We start from the raw sequence: 19,081 nt of genomic DNA, 5'->3' as shown, positions 1-19,081 counted from the left end.
CTCCACAATCTACTTACTTATTTAGCTTCCTCATCGTTGTTCTGAGGGAACTGAAGTCTGGTCTCTCAGCCGGGTCCTGTGCCCAGCATTTCTCCATCACTGGATAAAGTTCTTCCGGACACGTGGCTTTATCTACACTTGGTCTGAAATACGGTTTGTTACTTGCTCTGACCTTCTGTACAATTTCTGTAAAAAATTGTAAAAAATGTAATGTGGAAGATGTATTAACATTATTGTTTCGAAATACAAATGAGCTTTCAGAACACCAAATACGAGAAATATTTTGCTGATATTTCAAAATTTTTATATTGTTGTCAAATAAACTTTAATCAAACAGGGAGGCATTCATGATGATAGTAAACCTAATGTAAAATCTACTGTATGGCAAAATGTTATCCATCTGACCGCGGTAACTTAAAATGGAAAATATATTTGAAAGTTTCTCGTGATTGTACCAATGCTGGAGACTTTACAGCTTTACATATGTGACAGTCGTCACGCAGCGCGCCATAGTCGTAATGTTGCGCGTCGCACAGATATTAAGCAGCGCGCCACTGGCTTCACGCGGCGCTCGTTCAAATATCAAGTTAATAAACAATGTAAACTACAAACGCTGTGCATGGCGCTTGGGTACTCCATCAAGCAGGACGCGACGTGATGACTATAGTGATTTTGTCAAGTGATCGCCTAAGGATGAAATGAGCCGAGACATTCAATTTGGCGATTGTGTTTACCTTTTGGTGATAGATCCATGTGAGATACGTAGAATGGACCGCATCGATGAACCACTTCTTGTAATATAATTCCAAAACTATAAACATCTCCTTTCTGCGTTCCACCAAGTGGCGCCTCCGTCATTCGGAGTAACTCCGGTGCCGTCCACAGCAATCCTGCAATAACAATATTGCAAAATGTTTACCTTAACACATATATGTATACATGCATTTCAAAAATATAGTTCCTTCTAAGAATAAGAAAAACTACTCACGCTGGTAATACTGGTGAGTTTCAAATTCTAGATCCTTGTCTTCGTCTCCAAGTTTAAACTGGTTCATTCCGAAATCGGTAACTTTTAACACAAACCTACTGTCAACAACACAGTTGGTTGATTTCAGGTTGCCATGGGAATTGATGACGCTACTGTGTATGTAATGCATGCCTTTAACAATGTCGTAGGCAAGTGAGTATCGGAACATCCAGTCCAGTTTGATGGAGTCATTTTCCAGAATGTCCTAAGCAAGTGAAAAGAGAAAACTGGGATTACATTTAATAGGATAAGCGCGAAAGAAACAATTCGAGATTACGATATTTTTATTATTATTATATTTTTATTATTTCAATCAAGTATACTGTTGTTTAACAATATGTAGAATAAAATTTATATTTGCGATTATTTTTTACGACATTATTTTTATTAGATCAATAAATTATAATGTTCTGTAAAATGAAATCTATTATTGCGATTTACCGAAACGTCAACCATATTTTTATAGGGCATATATTTGTATTACGGATGTAGCGGTTTTTTTTACGTTGTGGTGTTTACATTAGTGGTGACATAACGCGGTCGGTATTGATAAGCCTACTTAGAGTGTAAAGTGGGAGGGTCGTCTCTTGCGCAAGCGCGGGAATTGAGTCCCAAGCGACGATAACAACACGAGCTAAAAACGCAAAGGCTCATGGATAGACGCTTGTTTGTGAACAATGACTCGCTATGGCCATCTGACGCATGCGCAGGTGGCGACTCCCCTGCTTTAAAGAAATTTGGTCTTCAGCAGTTGGACGGAGCGAAGCAGATTAGGTCACACTTATTTCTTAATGAATTCTGGCCAGCTTAAAAGTCGTCCATTGACTAGCTTTATGGACAGAAGTCGGAATCACTTTGATTGGTTGGCTAGTTCAAGTCATGGCGCACCAAGCCAGAAGAGGCCAGTAACTAGCAGTGGGTCCAGCATTATGATTGGTCCATAAATTTCTCGTTGCTTGTTTAATTTGCCTATATCTGACAATTCATGTTGTTGTCTGTAAATCTGGCAACCGCTATATTGGCAAATACTAAAACAAAAATTTCCCGACTGTTTTTTTTTTTTCGGGAACTATTGTTTTCGACGTCCGACATTTTGGTCACAGCGCTTCTAAGAATTGAACGTATCTTGTCACCGATCATTTTTGTTTGTAGTCCCGTCGTTGCAACTTTTGAAAGGGCGGTGCTTGGATACATAGATAATAGGAAATTGTCTTCACGAATAAGTTTTCTCCCACCACACGTATCTATGGAATATAATTTGACAGCTACTTGGATTCAAGAGAGGCTGACTTCTAAGGAATAGTATAACTCACCTGCAGACTGCCTTTAGGACAGTACTCCGTGATGACGCAGATGTTCGGTGGGTCTATGCAGGCACCTATGAAACGAGTCACGTGGTCATGTTGTATATCCCTCATCTGAAAAAGATGAGTGAACAATACGACGTTATTCAATCGAATACAAATTCTCCTTTCATAAAGTCACGCGCTCTAAGAAATGACGAATTGCTTAGATGATGTCAAAATGACGTAGATGGACGATATGTTCAAACTACGGTTGGATGTGTATTTGTTTGATATCAAATATAGCAAATCGCTTAAGAAACAGCATTTGTTATCAACGAGCAACAACAGCTTGACGATTTGAACGGTGTTCCTTGCCTGCTCTTACGTCATAGAAATGTTCGCCGCTTGAGGGCGCGACTAATAGCAATGATGCATTAGCTAAACTGCCTTTAACATTGCAATGCATTACGCAAATTACAATAATCACGTAGGACTGACCCTAAAACGATCGCTGAGTGTATCGTGAAAAGCCCATGGCAAAATAGGGCACAGTTGACTGGTTCACAAACCCAAGAGCTCCACTTTACACTGACAGACGCGCAAAACAAAAAAAGCTAAAAGCTTAAAGACCAAAAGTTACGGAGACCCTCGTTTGTTGGTAAGCCGAGTACGCCTCTGGCGACAACACTTAAGGCATTCCTTTTTGACATTTCTTTCACTGCGGATTAGTGGAATTGATAATGCCGGTAGTGGAAATTAGTTGTTTTAGGGATCGGAATCAAGAGCTAATTGACATCTGTTGATGTTTTACAGACAGTAGCTTTAAATAGACCAAGCTGACTACCGTGATAGATCGTATTCGCAGCTGGCAATGAAACTCCATAGCATAACATAGGAAACGGGAAACTGAGGATTTGAAAGTCACCTCCGGTACTATTCACATTGACTGATTACTCAAGCAAAGTATTACCCAAATTGAACCGTTAATCCGTGAAATGGAAAATCTGGTGACAACTAGTCTACGATAATACAAATCGGCGCCGTATTTAGAGCCATTTCACATTTAAGTTGGATGTCAGAAACCACGGCATTTAATAAAGTTCACCAGAATGCACGTGTTGGTGCACGCGTTAGGTTCACAGCACCATGTTGGATGTAAAAACATTTGTCGTACACGCGCTTCAAAATTGCTGCATTCTGTGCTGCGTGTTCGTCAACTACAAAACGCTTGGGCTTAGAAAGTGCCGCCAACAAAATAAGACACGTCTGTTAACAGCAAAACACACAGACGGTATTGTTTATTACGCATCATGAGCAAAACGCGTCTCCCGAGTCGCAGCGCAGCGCGCAGGCAACAAACACGTTATTCTGTCCACCGTTGTATATTATCACGACACTGCTGGCGTCCAGGGCATTCCACTCGTTGACATCACTGATTTCCCCCTTAACGACATTGTCCGATAGCATATTATCGTGTCTGGCAGTAATACATGTTTTCATATTCATGGCAAATATCCCTGTGGATTTATTTCGCCGCCGGGCATAGCAGACAAGCGATAGTGGCCGAGTTAATTATACCCGTGTCTCATCGCCTACAGCAGGCGCGTCGCGTAATAACACCGATCTTTAAAAAAACAAGTGGTGTTTCATATCCATGTAAAATTCTCGTGTCAAGCGAAACCAGAGAATTAAAAACAGTAGCACTTATGAAATTCAATAATATTCTCTCGTAATTGGAGCACCTGTTAAATTCACGTCGTAGAGATCACTTGAGATCACCGCATGAATTCCCAGTATAAGCGCCGATAGCACGCTACATTTAGAGGCCATCTGACTTGTGATAACGAAAAGCCCATTTTGCAAAGGCTGTTTTTAGACGTCAGAATTGCAACAATGCATTCTACATAGTACATACACCAACTATTTTGTAAATAGTTAACTAATGGCAACAGTGATTAACAGTATTTTAGTACGTTTAAAATACTTTTTTAATTTATATTTTTCATAAAAACAATAGGTGGATATAATCTATCGTAAAATCAAAAAGTTATAGGCAGAAAAACAATAATGTAATGAGTGCGTATGTACCTGTACGTACGTACAGACAAATCCAAAACGCATGCGCACTGGTGTTTTCATTAATAGTTCTATGTTTGCTGCTGAAACAACGCTTTTGTTTTACGATAAGAATATCATACAGTTTTCAACAAGACGCCATACTGTATCAAACAAAATTATTCAAAATTACGCCAAACTTATTTCCCTCTTTACCAGCTACTACAAGCATCACATTATTCGTATTGCACGTTATTACTGTGACCAGTTAACTTCTCAGTGAAGTTTGATAATATTATTATCACCGTTCGTTGGCGAAGAAATCACTGAACGTAAAATTCTCACCAATTAGTTGGCGAGCTTTCTAATTCATTGTGTGGAACTCAGTGGTGCGGTGTTTAAATTATCTAAGTACATTCCCACTATAAGTACCACGAAACAAACGTTTAAGTGGAAATCTAGTCAGGTACTTCGGTTCGTGCCAAGATGAGAATTTCTTCCACAATGGAATAGTTTAATAATAATATCAGGTCGCAGTAACTGATCATGACGAGGCAGGAAGTGACACTTCATCGCTCCTGTCTTCATTCATGTGACATTCAACAATTGCGAAGGAGCATGCGCAGATCGTACTCACGTGTTTGAATTCCTTCTGAATATTTCTTGTTATCTCTATCCTCCTTTTGTTGATTCTTTTGATGGCAACCACACTGTTCTGTGGAAATATGTCAAGAACGGCTTTAAGTAGTTATTACAATTGTTTTATTTTAGCGGCAGTCGAAAGCTAGCATAGCTTTCACCTGAGATACGGAAAAAGCACATCTATGGCGTACGCGATATGTTAGCAGCCGGGGGGGGGGTCCCTGAATAAAATATGGTGTTAAAAAAGAAATCTCATGAATTCATATTACCTCAACTTGGATTTCAGTATGAATATAGGTTATCTTTTTTAAGTTTATGCAATAGAAAAGGGGTTTAATTTCACAAAATAAGTACGTGTTAGAGGCATTTTTGAAAAGCCATACTTCAGCATGGGTACCAGGTTCGACTTGGAGTAATCCCCCCCCCCCTCCCTGGGATTAGCAGCAGGCGCTAGAGATAAAAAAAAAATCCCAAAGAACGTGTGCCATGTTGTAAAACCATATGTTGCATCATGTGCACATCTTATTACATATATTGCGCCGGTCACTACTGTATGTGACTTTTATCTTTGATTTATTCGTGAAAATATTACGTCAATAACAATATATAACTTATTACCCTAAACATTCCCGTGATGGTGAATATTTGTTGGTTGGCGTCCCATACGGACTGCTGAGAATGATTACTCATCTGTGGAATAAGAAAACATATCGGTTAACAGCAAAAAAACTCAAATCTATATTGTGGCGCTAAACTGTAATAGATAGGTGAAAGCAGTATCGTTGAAACCATCATGATGAACTTTGTTTTTGGAATCGGTCATGACGCCGTGAATGGCGTCCCGTTAATCCTTGTACGTCATGACATCGTTGCTAGAGGGCGCAATTATAAACAGGAGCGAGGATGTTTTAGCCTGTAGATATGAGTGACTGCGCTTTCGTAGACTACACGGATTATAAACATGCATTACGTCACAGTATACCGTGATTGATAGTTGTAGTGCGTGATAAAGTTTCTACAATGTAGGAATTATTAAATTTATCATGAAACTTACATGACGTCTCAGACAACTATCGACGACGATCATACATTGCTGTCACGAATAAGTTGTGTTAAATCTAACATGAATAGTAAAACTGATGAAGGCATACTCCGTCCCCCCCATCTCTCCTATCCCTTTCGCACTTAACAGTAAGTTGGTCAAATTTTCACGAAGCAATCCAGCCACAGTGAGTAGCTCAGGGATATTTTCAAGACATACAGTGAACATTGTTTATTTAATGGTATCATAGTAAGCAAACTATCGGTCATTTATACAATTTGAAATTTGATAGCCTTATATAAGAGAACACATGTGTAAGGAAAGTATTTAGATTTTTTACAATCATTGAATACCCATTACATCACTTCTGACCCCTAAATCATCAAAATATTCGCGAAGAAAATAGAAATGCAATTTCCATTTCAGTGCAGTGTTTGCTCAATCCACTACAGTGAATAGTTCTCACTCCATCCACAGTGACGAGTGTTCACTCGATCAACAGTAACGAGTGTTAACTCCATTCACAGTTACGAGTGTTCAATTCTTCCAGAGTAACGAGTGTCCGCCCAATACATCAATACATTACAGTAACGAGTGTCCACTCCATCCACAAAAACGAGTGTTCAACTCTTCCAGACTTACGAGTTCCGCTCCATTCACAGTAACGATTGTTTACGTAACCATATTAACGATAGTTCACGTATCCAAAGTAACGAGTGTTTGCTCAATACACAATAGTACCGAGAGTTCAGTCTCTTCAAAGTAACGAGTGTTCAATCCATCCACAGTAACGAGGGGTTCGCTCAATGGATTACAGTAACGAGTGCTCATCCCATCTACAGTAACGAATGTTATTCCATCTATAGTAACGAGTGTTCACTCCATTCAAAGTAACGAGGGGTTCGCTTATTGCACTACAGTAACGAGTGCTCACGCCATCTACATTAACGAATGCTATTCCATCTATAGTAACGAGTGTTCGCTCCATCCAAAGTAACGAGGGGTTCGCTCAATGCATTACAGTAACGAGTGCTCATTAGTAACGAGTGTTCACTCCATTCAAAGTAACGAGTGTTCACTTCATCTACATAAACGAGTGTTCATTTCATCCACAGTAACGAGTGTTCATTTCATCCACAGTAATGAGTATTCGCTCAATACATTACACTAACAAGTGTAACGATGACATTAACGCGATATCCCTCGATACAATTTAATATTGAGTGTTCTATCCAACCATGTCCAACTCTGCTTTAGCCGTTCAAGGCTTTGTCGGTATATTGGTGGATTACGAGAAAGTCCTCTTCTTAACAAGAAAAAAAGGAGATAACAAATCCGTTGAGACTAGCGGTTATGATCGACAGTGAAGTCAGAAGCTAATCGCATCTGACGTAAACACGGCGCACTGGTAGAATAGACAATGTGTTAACTGAGCAAAATGGTGACGCAAACTCGACAATTGACAGCGCGTCCGAGATAAAAATATCGCAAAGTATAAAAAAAATACATCAGCTAAAACCATCATGATTGCTTCACTTTAAGAATTGCAGTTTTCACATTGATCAACTCGTATATTTAAGCGGATTGTTTTCATTTCAATGTATCACAAGTTGACAGTATAACTAGTACTTGTAGATTGCATTACTTTATTACGACCTCACGCTTTATAATAACAACTGTTACGGCACACGGCACAGGTGGATTTTACTGCGATCTATTTAACAGTTGACATCACGAAAACTGGTAGGTCAACATGTGGGTGATTATTTTGCGAAATATCGTAATAACATAAACGTGATGGGAATAGACTTAGAGCGACGACACATCAGTAAGTCTTAGCACTCGACTCCGTCTATTACCGGCAAACACAAGTGGGTAACAATATAATGTGTGGTTGAGGGAATGAGACCAGACTTATGTACGTGGAGATTAAATCATGTTAATTTTAATTGCAAACCGCCGGTAATTTTCATGTCATACTGCTAAATAAATGTCGTTGGTACATGGCACGCTTCCGCGATGCAACTGGGCATTATGATACTAATCCCTGTCTGCGCGCTATTCTGAAAGTTAAATTATTGCGTTTTTAATACAACATACCCTTCTGGACATCAAAAAACGGAATTAAGATCTGATAATTAAATATGTCTTGCAGTTATGTGATATAAGCTGGGCACAATCTTATATATAAGTATACATATATAATTACCCTTGAATTAAGACTAGTTTGACTTCCCCCTAGGCCCTTCTTCCGTCCACCTCTGCTGAAAGTAATCTCTTCCCATCGTATCTTCCACGTCATATCCGCCAATTCTGCCTCCAATCTGTATTTCCTGTGTAGTGACGCAACACGGGAAAAGTTAAAAGTAGGTAAAATAGCTTTCCATTTCATTCCAAGCACACGCGCGCGGCTTTTATATGCACACGACACTCGCGATACCTTCGTACTTTTTCAAATTAAGCAAAATATTCACCGCAAATAGTCTAAACATTTTGAATACATATATCATATAACTTCGTTGCAATATACGCCTATACACAAACAGTACAGGTAAAAAGTACAATAATTAATTAAATATATTAATTAAATATTCTGTACAAATTACTTTAATTAAAAGATGTTAGAATTGCAAAAAGAGTGGCGGTTATTGGTTTGTTTTTTATTTATTTACTCTTGGCACAAAAAGTGGATTGGTCACGTGTTTGTACTTACCTGTATAGCAAAAAAGATACCACAGCGAATACAGCTATGACGCTGGCAAATGCGATTGCAAGAATGACTGCCATGGACAATGGTTCTGAAGCAGATAATGTACATGAATTTGTTAAATATAAGTGTTCACATTCAACGTACATTTTTAGAAACAAAATTGCTTGTTCGTCAGGAATTGGAAGCACTACTGAATCAACCGGCGCAACACATGTTTACGTCAGAATCAATCGGCGTCATAAGACCCAGTCGTGTCTTGTAGAACTACCGGGTGCGGTATCGAAGAAACACTACCTACTAAATTTGAAGGCTGTCCCATTATCTTTCTTATCGAATGACACATTGACCCGCTTTCTGGTGTCACCCACATCCGATCAAAATCATTCACGCAAGGTACTCTCGTAGTACTTTTTTGTGAATGGATTTGTGACACAGCCGCCAAGAGCTTTTTTATTTCTACGCTGCCGGTTTGCGTTCAACTTACGTGTTCGCTTTCCCGCGGCTTTTGTAATTACATATTATCAGTTGTGTCGTTTACGTCTCCTACTTTTCTTCTGAAACTCAACAATCTCATTTAAGCCGCCGTCGTATTCGATCTCTGACAATTGTAAATTTTGAAATATATTCCAAACACGCGCATTATGTACCGTGGGCACATACGCAGATGAAATTCAATGTGCCTAAACGACAGGAAATTATCACGTAGTTCATTGTCAGCATGCGTAATGGTGCACGTGGCCGATTGCGACGTGTGCGTGACAGGCCTAGTTTCCTGTGGTTGCTGCGTAACTCTAAACAGCAATCATCTCTTCATAATCCCAAAAGGATGGTTGGCTTTATACAATGAGAGGAAATGGAAAGTGATGAGAGATCACATGGTTGCCAGGAAACAGAGTGTGTTCCGGCGCCAGTGACATCGTCAGTTGTACGGAGTCGTCTATGTTGCCGAGGTGAGCAACTTGTCTCACGGTTACGTATGCTTGATTTTTTACCACAAAATCGAAATAAAATAAATATTAATTTGATTTGTTCATCGTAGCGCTATATTTCGGTTAATATAGTGTGGCAACACGGACACAGTGTTTTCCGCACTTGACGTCACTCGGGTGAATGTTATGAGAATTCTGCCACGGCCCACCACACCAATATTTCCATGTTATTACCCTGAGCCGTGAACGGTTTTTTAGCACCCCCGCCGTGTCTCTGCTATCTGCGCTGTGATCTTCAGGAAGAGGAATGTATCATGTGAACACATCACAGACGGCAGATATGCATTTCGTCTTCCATACGATGATAAGAACAGACGCGAGGCCAGGACTGTGAGTTTATAATTACATTTATTTTCAAAATTACGGTTTGCAAGATATGTGCGCTGATATTTTAAATATTATATCTGAATACAACCATTTTCCGAGCAAATAATCAACGCGACTTTTAAAACTATACACATCTACAGTGAGTACGCAGTCGGGTCCAATCAATACTGCCAATAGCAACGTGGTATATTCGGCCTTGTTTTTTTTTTTCCAGACATTTATTCCTATGGTTATAAATGTTCACAATTCGAGTTTTAAGAGTAATTAAACCACCATTTTAAACTTGTTTGTTAAATCCCCCAGTCTGCGTTAAGATTTTCGCCTATGAAAAGGGTAGTAGAGAAATTCCCAAGTACATTTACCTCCGACAAAGGACACAATCAGCGGCAGTGCAAGCGTCTGGAAATATTGTCGAAAAAAAACAGTATGTAACTATATAACTTCTGCAAATGTGTCGTCGTGTCTGAAAACACCAAAAAATATGCTATATAGAATTGATTACGATATTTTTACAATGTTTATTTATTTTCATTGGAATAATCCAAGATATGTGTTTCGTCTGTCGTGTCCATCAATCTACCCGGGTCGAGCGAACAATATATTGCAATTAACAACTTGAGTAGCAATGAAAGAAAAGATATCAAATTCTTCTCAAGTTTCTCGAAATTTGGTTTAGTTCCATGTTGCCACAACATTCTACCAAGAATTTCAAAAGAAAATGTAAATAGCGAAACGATGAAATACACGACACAGACCAGCATTATGTTCCGTTTTAACTTAGTTCTCCGTTATACCACTAGAGGGCGCATTTAGTTGTACTTATGACGTATTTTCTTCCCAGTATCGCGTAACGCCCAAGGCATAGTATGTCAAGTAAGTCACATACCCTAAGGCAAATATTAATGCTGGCTACTGATATAACTGATGCAGAGAGCTACGGAAGCCGAACAGAGTTGGGGATTATAGGTGCGATTACATTCGTTCAACTTATGTCGAATGGTGGGGAATGCACCATGCTCAAAGCAGTAGACAAAGCCATCAATTGCGTTTAAAGGGCGCTGATCGTCGCGCAGCGCGTGTTCGAATCTCAAGTAAACAAAAAATGTCTTTTACACGCGTTGTGTACGTCGCTATGAGTCCCATATCGAACAGAACGCGTCGCTACGACCGCTGCCCTTTAAGTGGCTCTCTGACGATATGAAAAAAGGATAGGTTCACGCCTGTGTGTATACACATCTGCGAAGTGCTCTAAACCATGACAGAACTAGCCCTTATTTGTGTGCAATAATGTATTCAGTCTAATTTTATTTATCAGCTTTTTCAGTAGCATTTCGTCAAGATTAATATTTTTGATTATATTATTTAGTCTGGATTTAATGGATTGAATATGCATATTACCCATCATACTTTCATCCCTGCCAGCGGGCTCAGAGCCCATTTACAGTCTTCGGAAATGATGAATACGGCCCAACGGTCTCTTTTACGTGGAGATGTTAATTGAAATTAACAAACAGACAAACACAAATTTGCATCCGTCGTAGTAGAGGAACGCATACAATCACCTTCCATGCCTGCACGGTACGACATACGCATAGCCTCGCTCAGATAACTATTACCGTTGTCCGAGTTTTTAGTGAAGTCCGAGGTATAGCCTAACCACGCTCGATTCATTCATTGAGAGCAATGTCTATTACAGTTGCATTTCTTCGTAATATATGCAGAACACCTCCCACAAATTGTATGTTCACCATGTAAAATGATGAGAGTAATTCGTATGGCCGCCCACCTGGAAAAAGTATTCAAGCACTGAAGGTAGCCAGCACTGAAGTTGGTGTTGTTTAATCATTATTGTTGCAATCACTCGAAACCATTTGTATGTATTTTTTGATGGTATTCTAAATTGCAGCTTAGGATTATTTGTACAAGATTTCTCAGAAACCGTTCAAAATCTAAAGTTCTTATGATGCTTACAGGGTTCACAGAGAGGTGTTCTACAGAGTATACAAAGTGAGAATGAACTATTATTAAACTAGACTACATTGTATGTTCACTTACCCTTTTCAACGCACAGCTCCCCTTCAAAACCGCACACAGGTACATCGCTCGGTCGCTCCGAACCAGGCCAGTCGATTTTAATTCCGGCAACTTCTTCATACTCCTTTTTGATCCCGTAATAATTTGCAATAACCTGTCAGATAATACATACGAGATGACCATTATTTACCAATTTATAGCTGTCACCATGTTCGTAAATGTAGGGTAATGATGGAGCTATATTGCGTTCTGTTTGATGATGAAATTGATGCAGTTTTATTAATACGCCGCGTGCAAATGAATGGATATTATATTTCCCGCAGAGCTCGCACGACTTATCAAGTAAAGTCTTGTCGGTTTTATGTGATTGCCTCTCCCATTATTTTAGAACAAGTACTTTACTAACTTCCGCGTAACAAGTATACGTCAGTTTATATATACATGTATAAGTTACGACGGGTTGTAAAATCACTAACGTCTGTATTGACATTTTTAATGATTTGTAAGAACAAGGGTTCATCACATTGACGTGTCTCAGCTTGGTTTACCATTCTAATTACCTCATTTCCCGATCTGATACTATATAGATAGTTTAAGAGTGGAGACGTGTACAGAGGATTGAGTTATATCATAGGTGTATCTCTCAATCATGATGCAATGTGGAAACTAGCGACAAGGTTGCATTTTCATCGTGTTGAGTACAATAAATGGTATGTTTTTTTCTTGTAAAATTTGGCAGGTCTGCTACACTCCGTTATTATATTGCGTCTAATAATGTACCGAGAAAACTGTCTTGTTACAACCGAGGACAGAATGCGGTGGCAGTTTCTAGTACGCGTTAATTCGGGGCGCTTGTCATTCGCGCGCGCCAAATGCTGCGACTATGCAGCGCGTGAAATTAGAAAGCGTCACATGCAATTCACATTCTATTTTGTCAGCGGCTGTATAACTATGATATATGATGTGATCCCCACTCACGGTCTACCATCATTTTCATTTACTCATATTAGGATATCAACATTATTTGTCAAACCACGATTCTGGAAAATTGACTAACTGCACTTGGAGATCGCGTGATTGATCATCAGAGTATTACTCATACGTACATGCAGCATCAACACACGCAGTATTACCACGTATTACCATGTAGTCTATTAGCGCGTCGAATACATCAGTACTCCCATCGTAGACGTGTAAATGAAAATATGATCATTATTGATCTCTAAATCAAACGCCTGGTCGAACTCAATATTTGTTGTCCTGATTGTCAACTACCCCAAAATACATGAGAAAAAAAACCACCGTTGTATATATTGTGTTTACGTATAAAACGTTATAGTTTTCGAATTAGAAAAACAAAAATTAGTATGGATGAACTCAACTACATTTCTATTGACTGTGTGTATGTATTTAGATGACGTCATCGCCTCAAATCTCCCCAATTTGAATCGAATATAAAAAAAACTGTTACAGCTTAACTGTTGTAAGTTTCTTATTGGTATTCGTTTCACATACATGCATGCTAACTATAGCCAGACGGATTTCAGGAAACTAGTAAAAACCCTCGAGACGTTGTTATTCTTGTGAACAAACCCATCACTAATTGCTACATCGGACGAAGCGGCTATGCGTGTCGTGTTGATTCTGCGGGATATTTACATTTCAACGCAATACGGACACAAGTACCGTGATATATTTTCAATATCTTCACTTGGTATTGCATGCTGATGAATAAATTGGATCATAACTTATAATAAATTGATAATATTGCTTTTTCAGCGAGCGCACGCAATAGTATTCCGTCGATGAAAAACGAAAAAAAAAAACGATAAACTGCGAGACGGAGCAAGCGCAGTGATTCTTTGTAACAGTGGGTGTACATGCGTATTAGCAAATTACATATGATTGTTTCATCGAACGTAGTTGCGTGCTTCAAAAACGACGTGTTTAGTTAAGATCCCAATATGCTCATCAATATACCGCATCGGACAAATTTACAAAAAAATCAATTAAGATTTGCACAAAATCCGAAATCTCAGTATTGTAAAACGCTTGAGCGCGCCTCCATTAAAATTGAAATAAATCCAAATCGATTCATGACGTCATAGTTCTAATATTTGTATCCAATTGAATATATTTTCTGAAACGAAACTAATTTAAGACAGCGTCGTTTGAAAGACAATATAATAGCTCGATATCATTTCAACACAAATTTAATATCAGTCATTCATCATATTTCATATAGTTTTACGCTGTTATACAGCGGTTGTGCTCACGCATTTCATTGTGATCCACCCCATTAGGAACACGTGGGTTCAAAAGTCAGTAAAATGATCCATAGCTGGAATAGAAATCGGAGATTTGTAGATTTTATTAAAGACAAGAAAAAAAACTAATAAATTAAAATAATGGGAAGTATTATGAGTTGATGATCTCTGTATTGGTGAGATACAGCTTTTTTTTTTTTAGGATTGTATAATCATTGAGCGAAAACGACTAAACAAATCGCCGATAGATATTGAACATTTTGATGACTCGCGGTAACTACAGACGGACTATCATAATCCGTTTCCGATAGCGTGTTTGGTCGTAGTTTAAAAAAGACAGATAACGGAAAACCAAGGCGAAAGCGTCCAGCCTATTTCGTCACGAAGATTTTATCAAAACACTGTTTTGTTGAAAGTTCATTTTGTCGAATAGCCATTTTGTTGAATAAATATCATACTGCTGTAATCGCCTTTCAGATGGTTGTTATGGTAACATGCTTAGTATCTGTTAGAGAATGTATGAATCACATATCAATTTTTAACCCGCGCCCACTGTTGCTACGTACTTCAAAAACACATGAAGTCGTGTTTTAGTTAAGGAAAAAGATTCACATCATGTGTACAGTCTGAAAATATATTAATTTCAGGAAAAAGATGTTGTTTATGTTTTTGCTATTATTTATTAACATCTTTCCGCAAATGAAAAGAATTTCCGCGCTACCATGTTTACTCAGCAATTTGCAGAAACGCGTAGAAGAAAAACCTGTGAAGAATGTTACTAAATGTATGCAATTACTGTGCTCTGATTCGTTCAAATCGCAGCGCAACTTTCATTTTTCCACTGACAGCTTCCTTGTGTGTATTTATTTTAAAACGTAATGGTAATACATAAAAGGCGCCGAATTACTACAGGGTAATGTCAACGAACTATAATCCATATTCTTACTCAATGGACCCAAATTGTAGTACAACTGGAAATTGCTGAGAAAACCGTACGAATGCTGTTGGGCTCTGTAAACCAAACAAGCATGTACAGCGGGGTGCGTAGTAAAATTGCATAATGATTGGTATAGACCGGGTACTTTTACCTCGCAGGTGTGATTATGTGTTAGATGGTTGCATTTTAAGAGCAATCTAAATTATATTAATGGAAAAAGGCGATGAATGGAAAGCTGTACATTATGGCAATAATGCAAGAGCCGATATAAAAAATTACCACTCAGTCACATTCAGTCTGATCAGTTGCGAATTGCAATGTTCGTATCACCGGTGACGTCACACACATACATATATATATATATATTGAACACGACCTTTAGGCTAAGCTAAATCTGTTATCTTTATTCCGTGTTAGCGAGGCGCGTCCCCGAAGAATACATTTATATTTTGTATTAGATGTTTCCTCAATTTAATCTCAAAGCGGTAATGCATATGCATGTTTAAGTCCGTTTCAGTGCCAACGCAGGGAAAGAAAAACGCAATACAATCCAACTGTGTTTAATGTACAAACAAAAACATCGCATGAAATAAACATTTATAGATACACCCTAGACGTCTAAATGGATAATGTGCATAACTTGTAAACCATTATAATGCATAGTCAGCAAAAACGATCCTCCTTGCACTAAATGGAAAATCCTTCTCAATCCTTCTCAACTGCGCACTTCACGGCGAAGGAGAATTAAAACGTGTATTGTTTCAATGTAATGCATCGAGTTAGATGTACTTCTTAGAGAGGATCAGAGTATTTTTCCATCTCTAATAATCTCACATTGCCACGAGGCGTCCGCTAATATAAGTAATTGTACAATTTGTCAAAGAGCAAAAACGTGTAAAAAATATGAATTCAGTCAAGGGAGTGATAAGTTGCACGCTGATATCTGGGGCGGAACATAACCGGACGTAATTGTCTACTTTTCACTAAGGCTCAGTGCGCCATGCCACACTCATCATGTACATAACGTTTACTGTTGTCTATAATATGTAGTAGATATCGGTTACATCATGTCACATTCAACGGGAAATGCACATAACTTTTACCATCGTTCCCATTGTCATTGAAGTAGACCGTTGTCTATTTCGGTGATTATTTCTTTATCTCTAATTTCATCGATAGGCAATCTGACAATTTGTTAAAAGGCAAAAACTTGTAATGTAGTTCAAGTAGTGAGAGTGACAGGTGATTAGGCACAACTCAACACGTTCATCGTTTCAAGCGACAGTGGCGAGAGACACAAGCATCGGTAGGCACATCTATGTCGTTATGTAGGTATAATTCATATGTCCGTTCTCTATTGAGCATTCCGTAACCATTAGCGTAAAGTAACCATTATGGGAAATTTGATTAAGAGCGAATACGTTATGAAATTATATTATTAAATAATTCACGTGTCTGTGTCGCGTTGAATGTAACGGTACACGGTAAATGTGACATAGTTTTGTTAATTAGAAAACAACGGTTAGTAAGTTGCAGTGCAGTGCACCAATCAGTATTGCCTTTATCTGGTGCACGGTTGTCACACTCTGTCACTGAGCTCCAAAATGTGAACACTATCTAGCCAAGACTGCCAGGGTAGGAAAAAGCAAAAAAAAAAACAAATGTAACTCCAATTGCCCACGAACCTTTATCTATAATTTAAAATGGCAGGAAACGGGAGGTCAAATACGCTAATTGTAAACTTAGCCGTTTATGTTTGTACGGGGATTGTTGGTGTTATTGTAATGATATATCACTGGTAAAATACACCTTTCCATCAAGTCCTGCCCTCTCGCGATGAACCGCATCTATATATGACGTAAATGGATGACACGAATGCTGCTCAAAGATGTTGTTGATCTGTAGTTGTTCATCAATGAAGATACTTTCTAAGACGAACGATGTTAACAAATCACGATTGTCGTTTTGAGCCACGTTTCTTTCACCCATATACGTAATTCCGACGTAAAAGTGCTACGAACTCAGAAGCTCTCGTCCCCAGAGATTTCGAATAACAGATGGTTGTATCGATATCAATTTTCATATAAACTAAAAATCAATCCTGATTGGTGTACCACTCAAACACAGTACAAATTCAGTGTACCGTTTTTTTTTTTTTTAAATAGATATCGAGAGGCAGGGCCGGTCGTGTTGCAGTCACGGCAAATCACGCTGAAGACCACGTGATGTCTCGTGTTTGTTTTACATTACCACATAGAATAAAGCGAGGACATTTACCAAATTATAGGTACACCTGAGTGTGCTGAATTCTCATTCGATTGTTAGCTATATAGAATATCTTATTTTCATTTCAAATATTCAAATTGTAAAATATTTATGTAAATGAGTTTTTAGATAAAGGTTCCGTACATGCTGCGTGTAATTGTAATTGTAGTATATGACATATGTCTCTAGAAAAATCAAGTTGAATTTAGAATCCAGCTGTTGTGGAAATGTAATACAATTTTTTAATGTGGTTAATAGACCATCTTTCGAAAACCCGTAAACTTTTGATCATTGTTTTACTCAAAAATGTATCATTGGTATATCGATCGTGGTAATGTAATACAACCGAGGACAGAATAACGTGTTCTTTGCATGTACGTGAGTCTGAAGGCGCGCGTAATCCCAATGAGTAAAATACAAGCTAGCAATTTGTCAATTGTTTTTTTATTTACCACAATGTCTCGTTAGCGCTTTCGAATCCTGTGCATTTAAATACAAATATGTGTAAGGCGCCAACTACAGTTTACGCGCGGACGCAACAAACGGAAATGCATCATCCTTAGCGCGTGTGTAAGACGAAGCGTTTTCACAGTCATCACGCACAAGAAACAGTCACAGTACTTCGTCCTATGTTTTACATGAAACTAACATTGCACGGAATTGTCGCCTTCGATACTGAAACAAACGTAGAGTCGCTAAGCTGGTCCAATTCCAAGACACATTTGTATTACAATTAAAAACCCCCCATGACACAAAGTTACACGTGATCCCATTTTGCAATCATATCCCCACTGAAAACGACAATCAAAACCATTAACAGGGTAGCACTTAAGGTATTTCTAAAGGTTCATAAGTTGACTTATATGTAATTTATATTTGTAGCTCGTACCTTTGATCAATTTGATTTGAAATCGGGTTAAGTGAAAATCTTTTCTACTGAATAGTACTTCAAAGTGCCACTATACGGCATCAATTTCAATTCAAAATCTATAATTTGACACCTTTTGACTTGCCATTCAAACATGCTCTTCAACTAATAAATTTCCCCTTCAGTGCTTCGAGTAATCATATACAAATGGTAATCTTGAATGTGTTGCAATGGTTCTCGACACAAAATGATACAGGAACTGTGGCACTAGTCTTGTGTATACCGACCTCCTTAGTACGATTATTTTTATAACTAGCGGGAAGCCACGAAACAAGCCCTTCGTACCACACTGATAGCATTATTTATTTATTTAAATAATACGTTACAATGAATCAGTGTGGGGAGCGGAACTCGTTACCATGGAACCTATACGTCATATTTTGTCCTGCCAGTAGAGTTAGTATTCGTATAAAGCCGGACTTTGAAGGTTTCCTATTAGAGAACAAATGTTAAGAAGAAATCGCTTTTTTTCTCCAAATCGCGTTAGTTTCCTTCTATGCTCCATTCACATAAATGAAACAAGTAGTCACGTTACATGATCGGTGTTTGATAATAATGCAAAGCTAGCGACG

At 38.4% G+C, this 19,081-nt stretch overlaps 1 protein-coding gene across 1 annotated transcript in view; it reads right to left on the bottom strand.

The window, feature by feature from the left end:
• Nucleotides 1-19,081, bottom strand: part of LOC100375976 (atrial natriuretic peptide receptor 1-like) — a 48,610-nt gene that overhangs the window by 3,808 nt on the left and 25,721 nt on the right. Inside the window, exons 5-13 of the mRNA XM_002737264.4 lie at nucleotides 12,134-12,266; nucleotides 8,766-8,850; nucleotides 8,262-8,385; nucleotides 5,629-5,700; nucleotides 5,006-5,083; nucleotides 2,341-2,445; nucleotides 989-1,232; nucleotides 735-890; nucleotides 18-186 (exon numbers count right to left, since the gene is read on the bottom strand). Coding sequence (XP_002737310.3) covers nucleotides 18-186; nucleotides 735-890; nucleotides 989-1,232; nucleotides 2,341-2,445; nucleotides 5,006-5,083; nucleotides 5,629-5,700; nucleotides 8,262-8,385; nucleotides 8,766-8,850; nucleotides 12,134-12,266 — 1,166 coding nt within the window. The remainder of the gene's footprint in view (nucleotides 1-17; nucleotides 187-734; nucleotides 891-988; nucleotides 1,233-2,340; nucleotides 2,446-5,005; nucleotides 5,084-5,628; nucleotides 5,701-8,261; nucleotides 8,386-8,765; nucleotides 8,851-12,133; nucleotides 12,267-19,081) is intronic.

The sequence above is a fragment of the Saccoglossus kowalevskii genome, chromosome 21 (genome assembly GCF_978046115.1).
Source record: "Saccoglossus kowalevskii chromosome 21, keSacKowa6.1, whole genome shotgun sequence".
Taxonomy (NCBI): Eukaryota; Metazoa; Hemichordata; class Enteropneusta; family Harrimaniidae; genus Saccoglossus; species Saccoglossus kowalevskii.
Note: the sequence above shows the minus strand (reverse complement) of the source record. Positions and strands in the feature narration are given on the sequence as shown.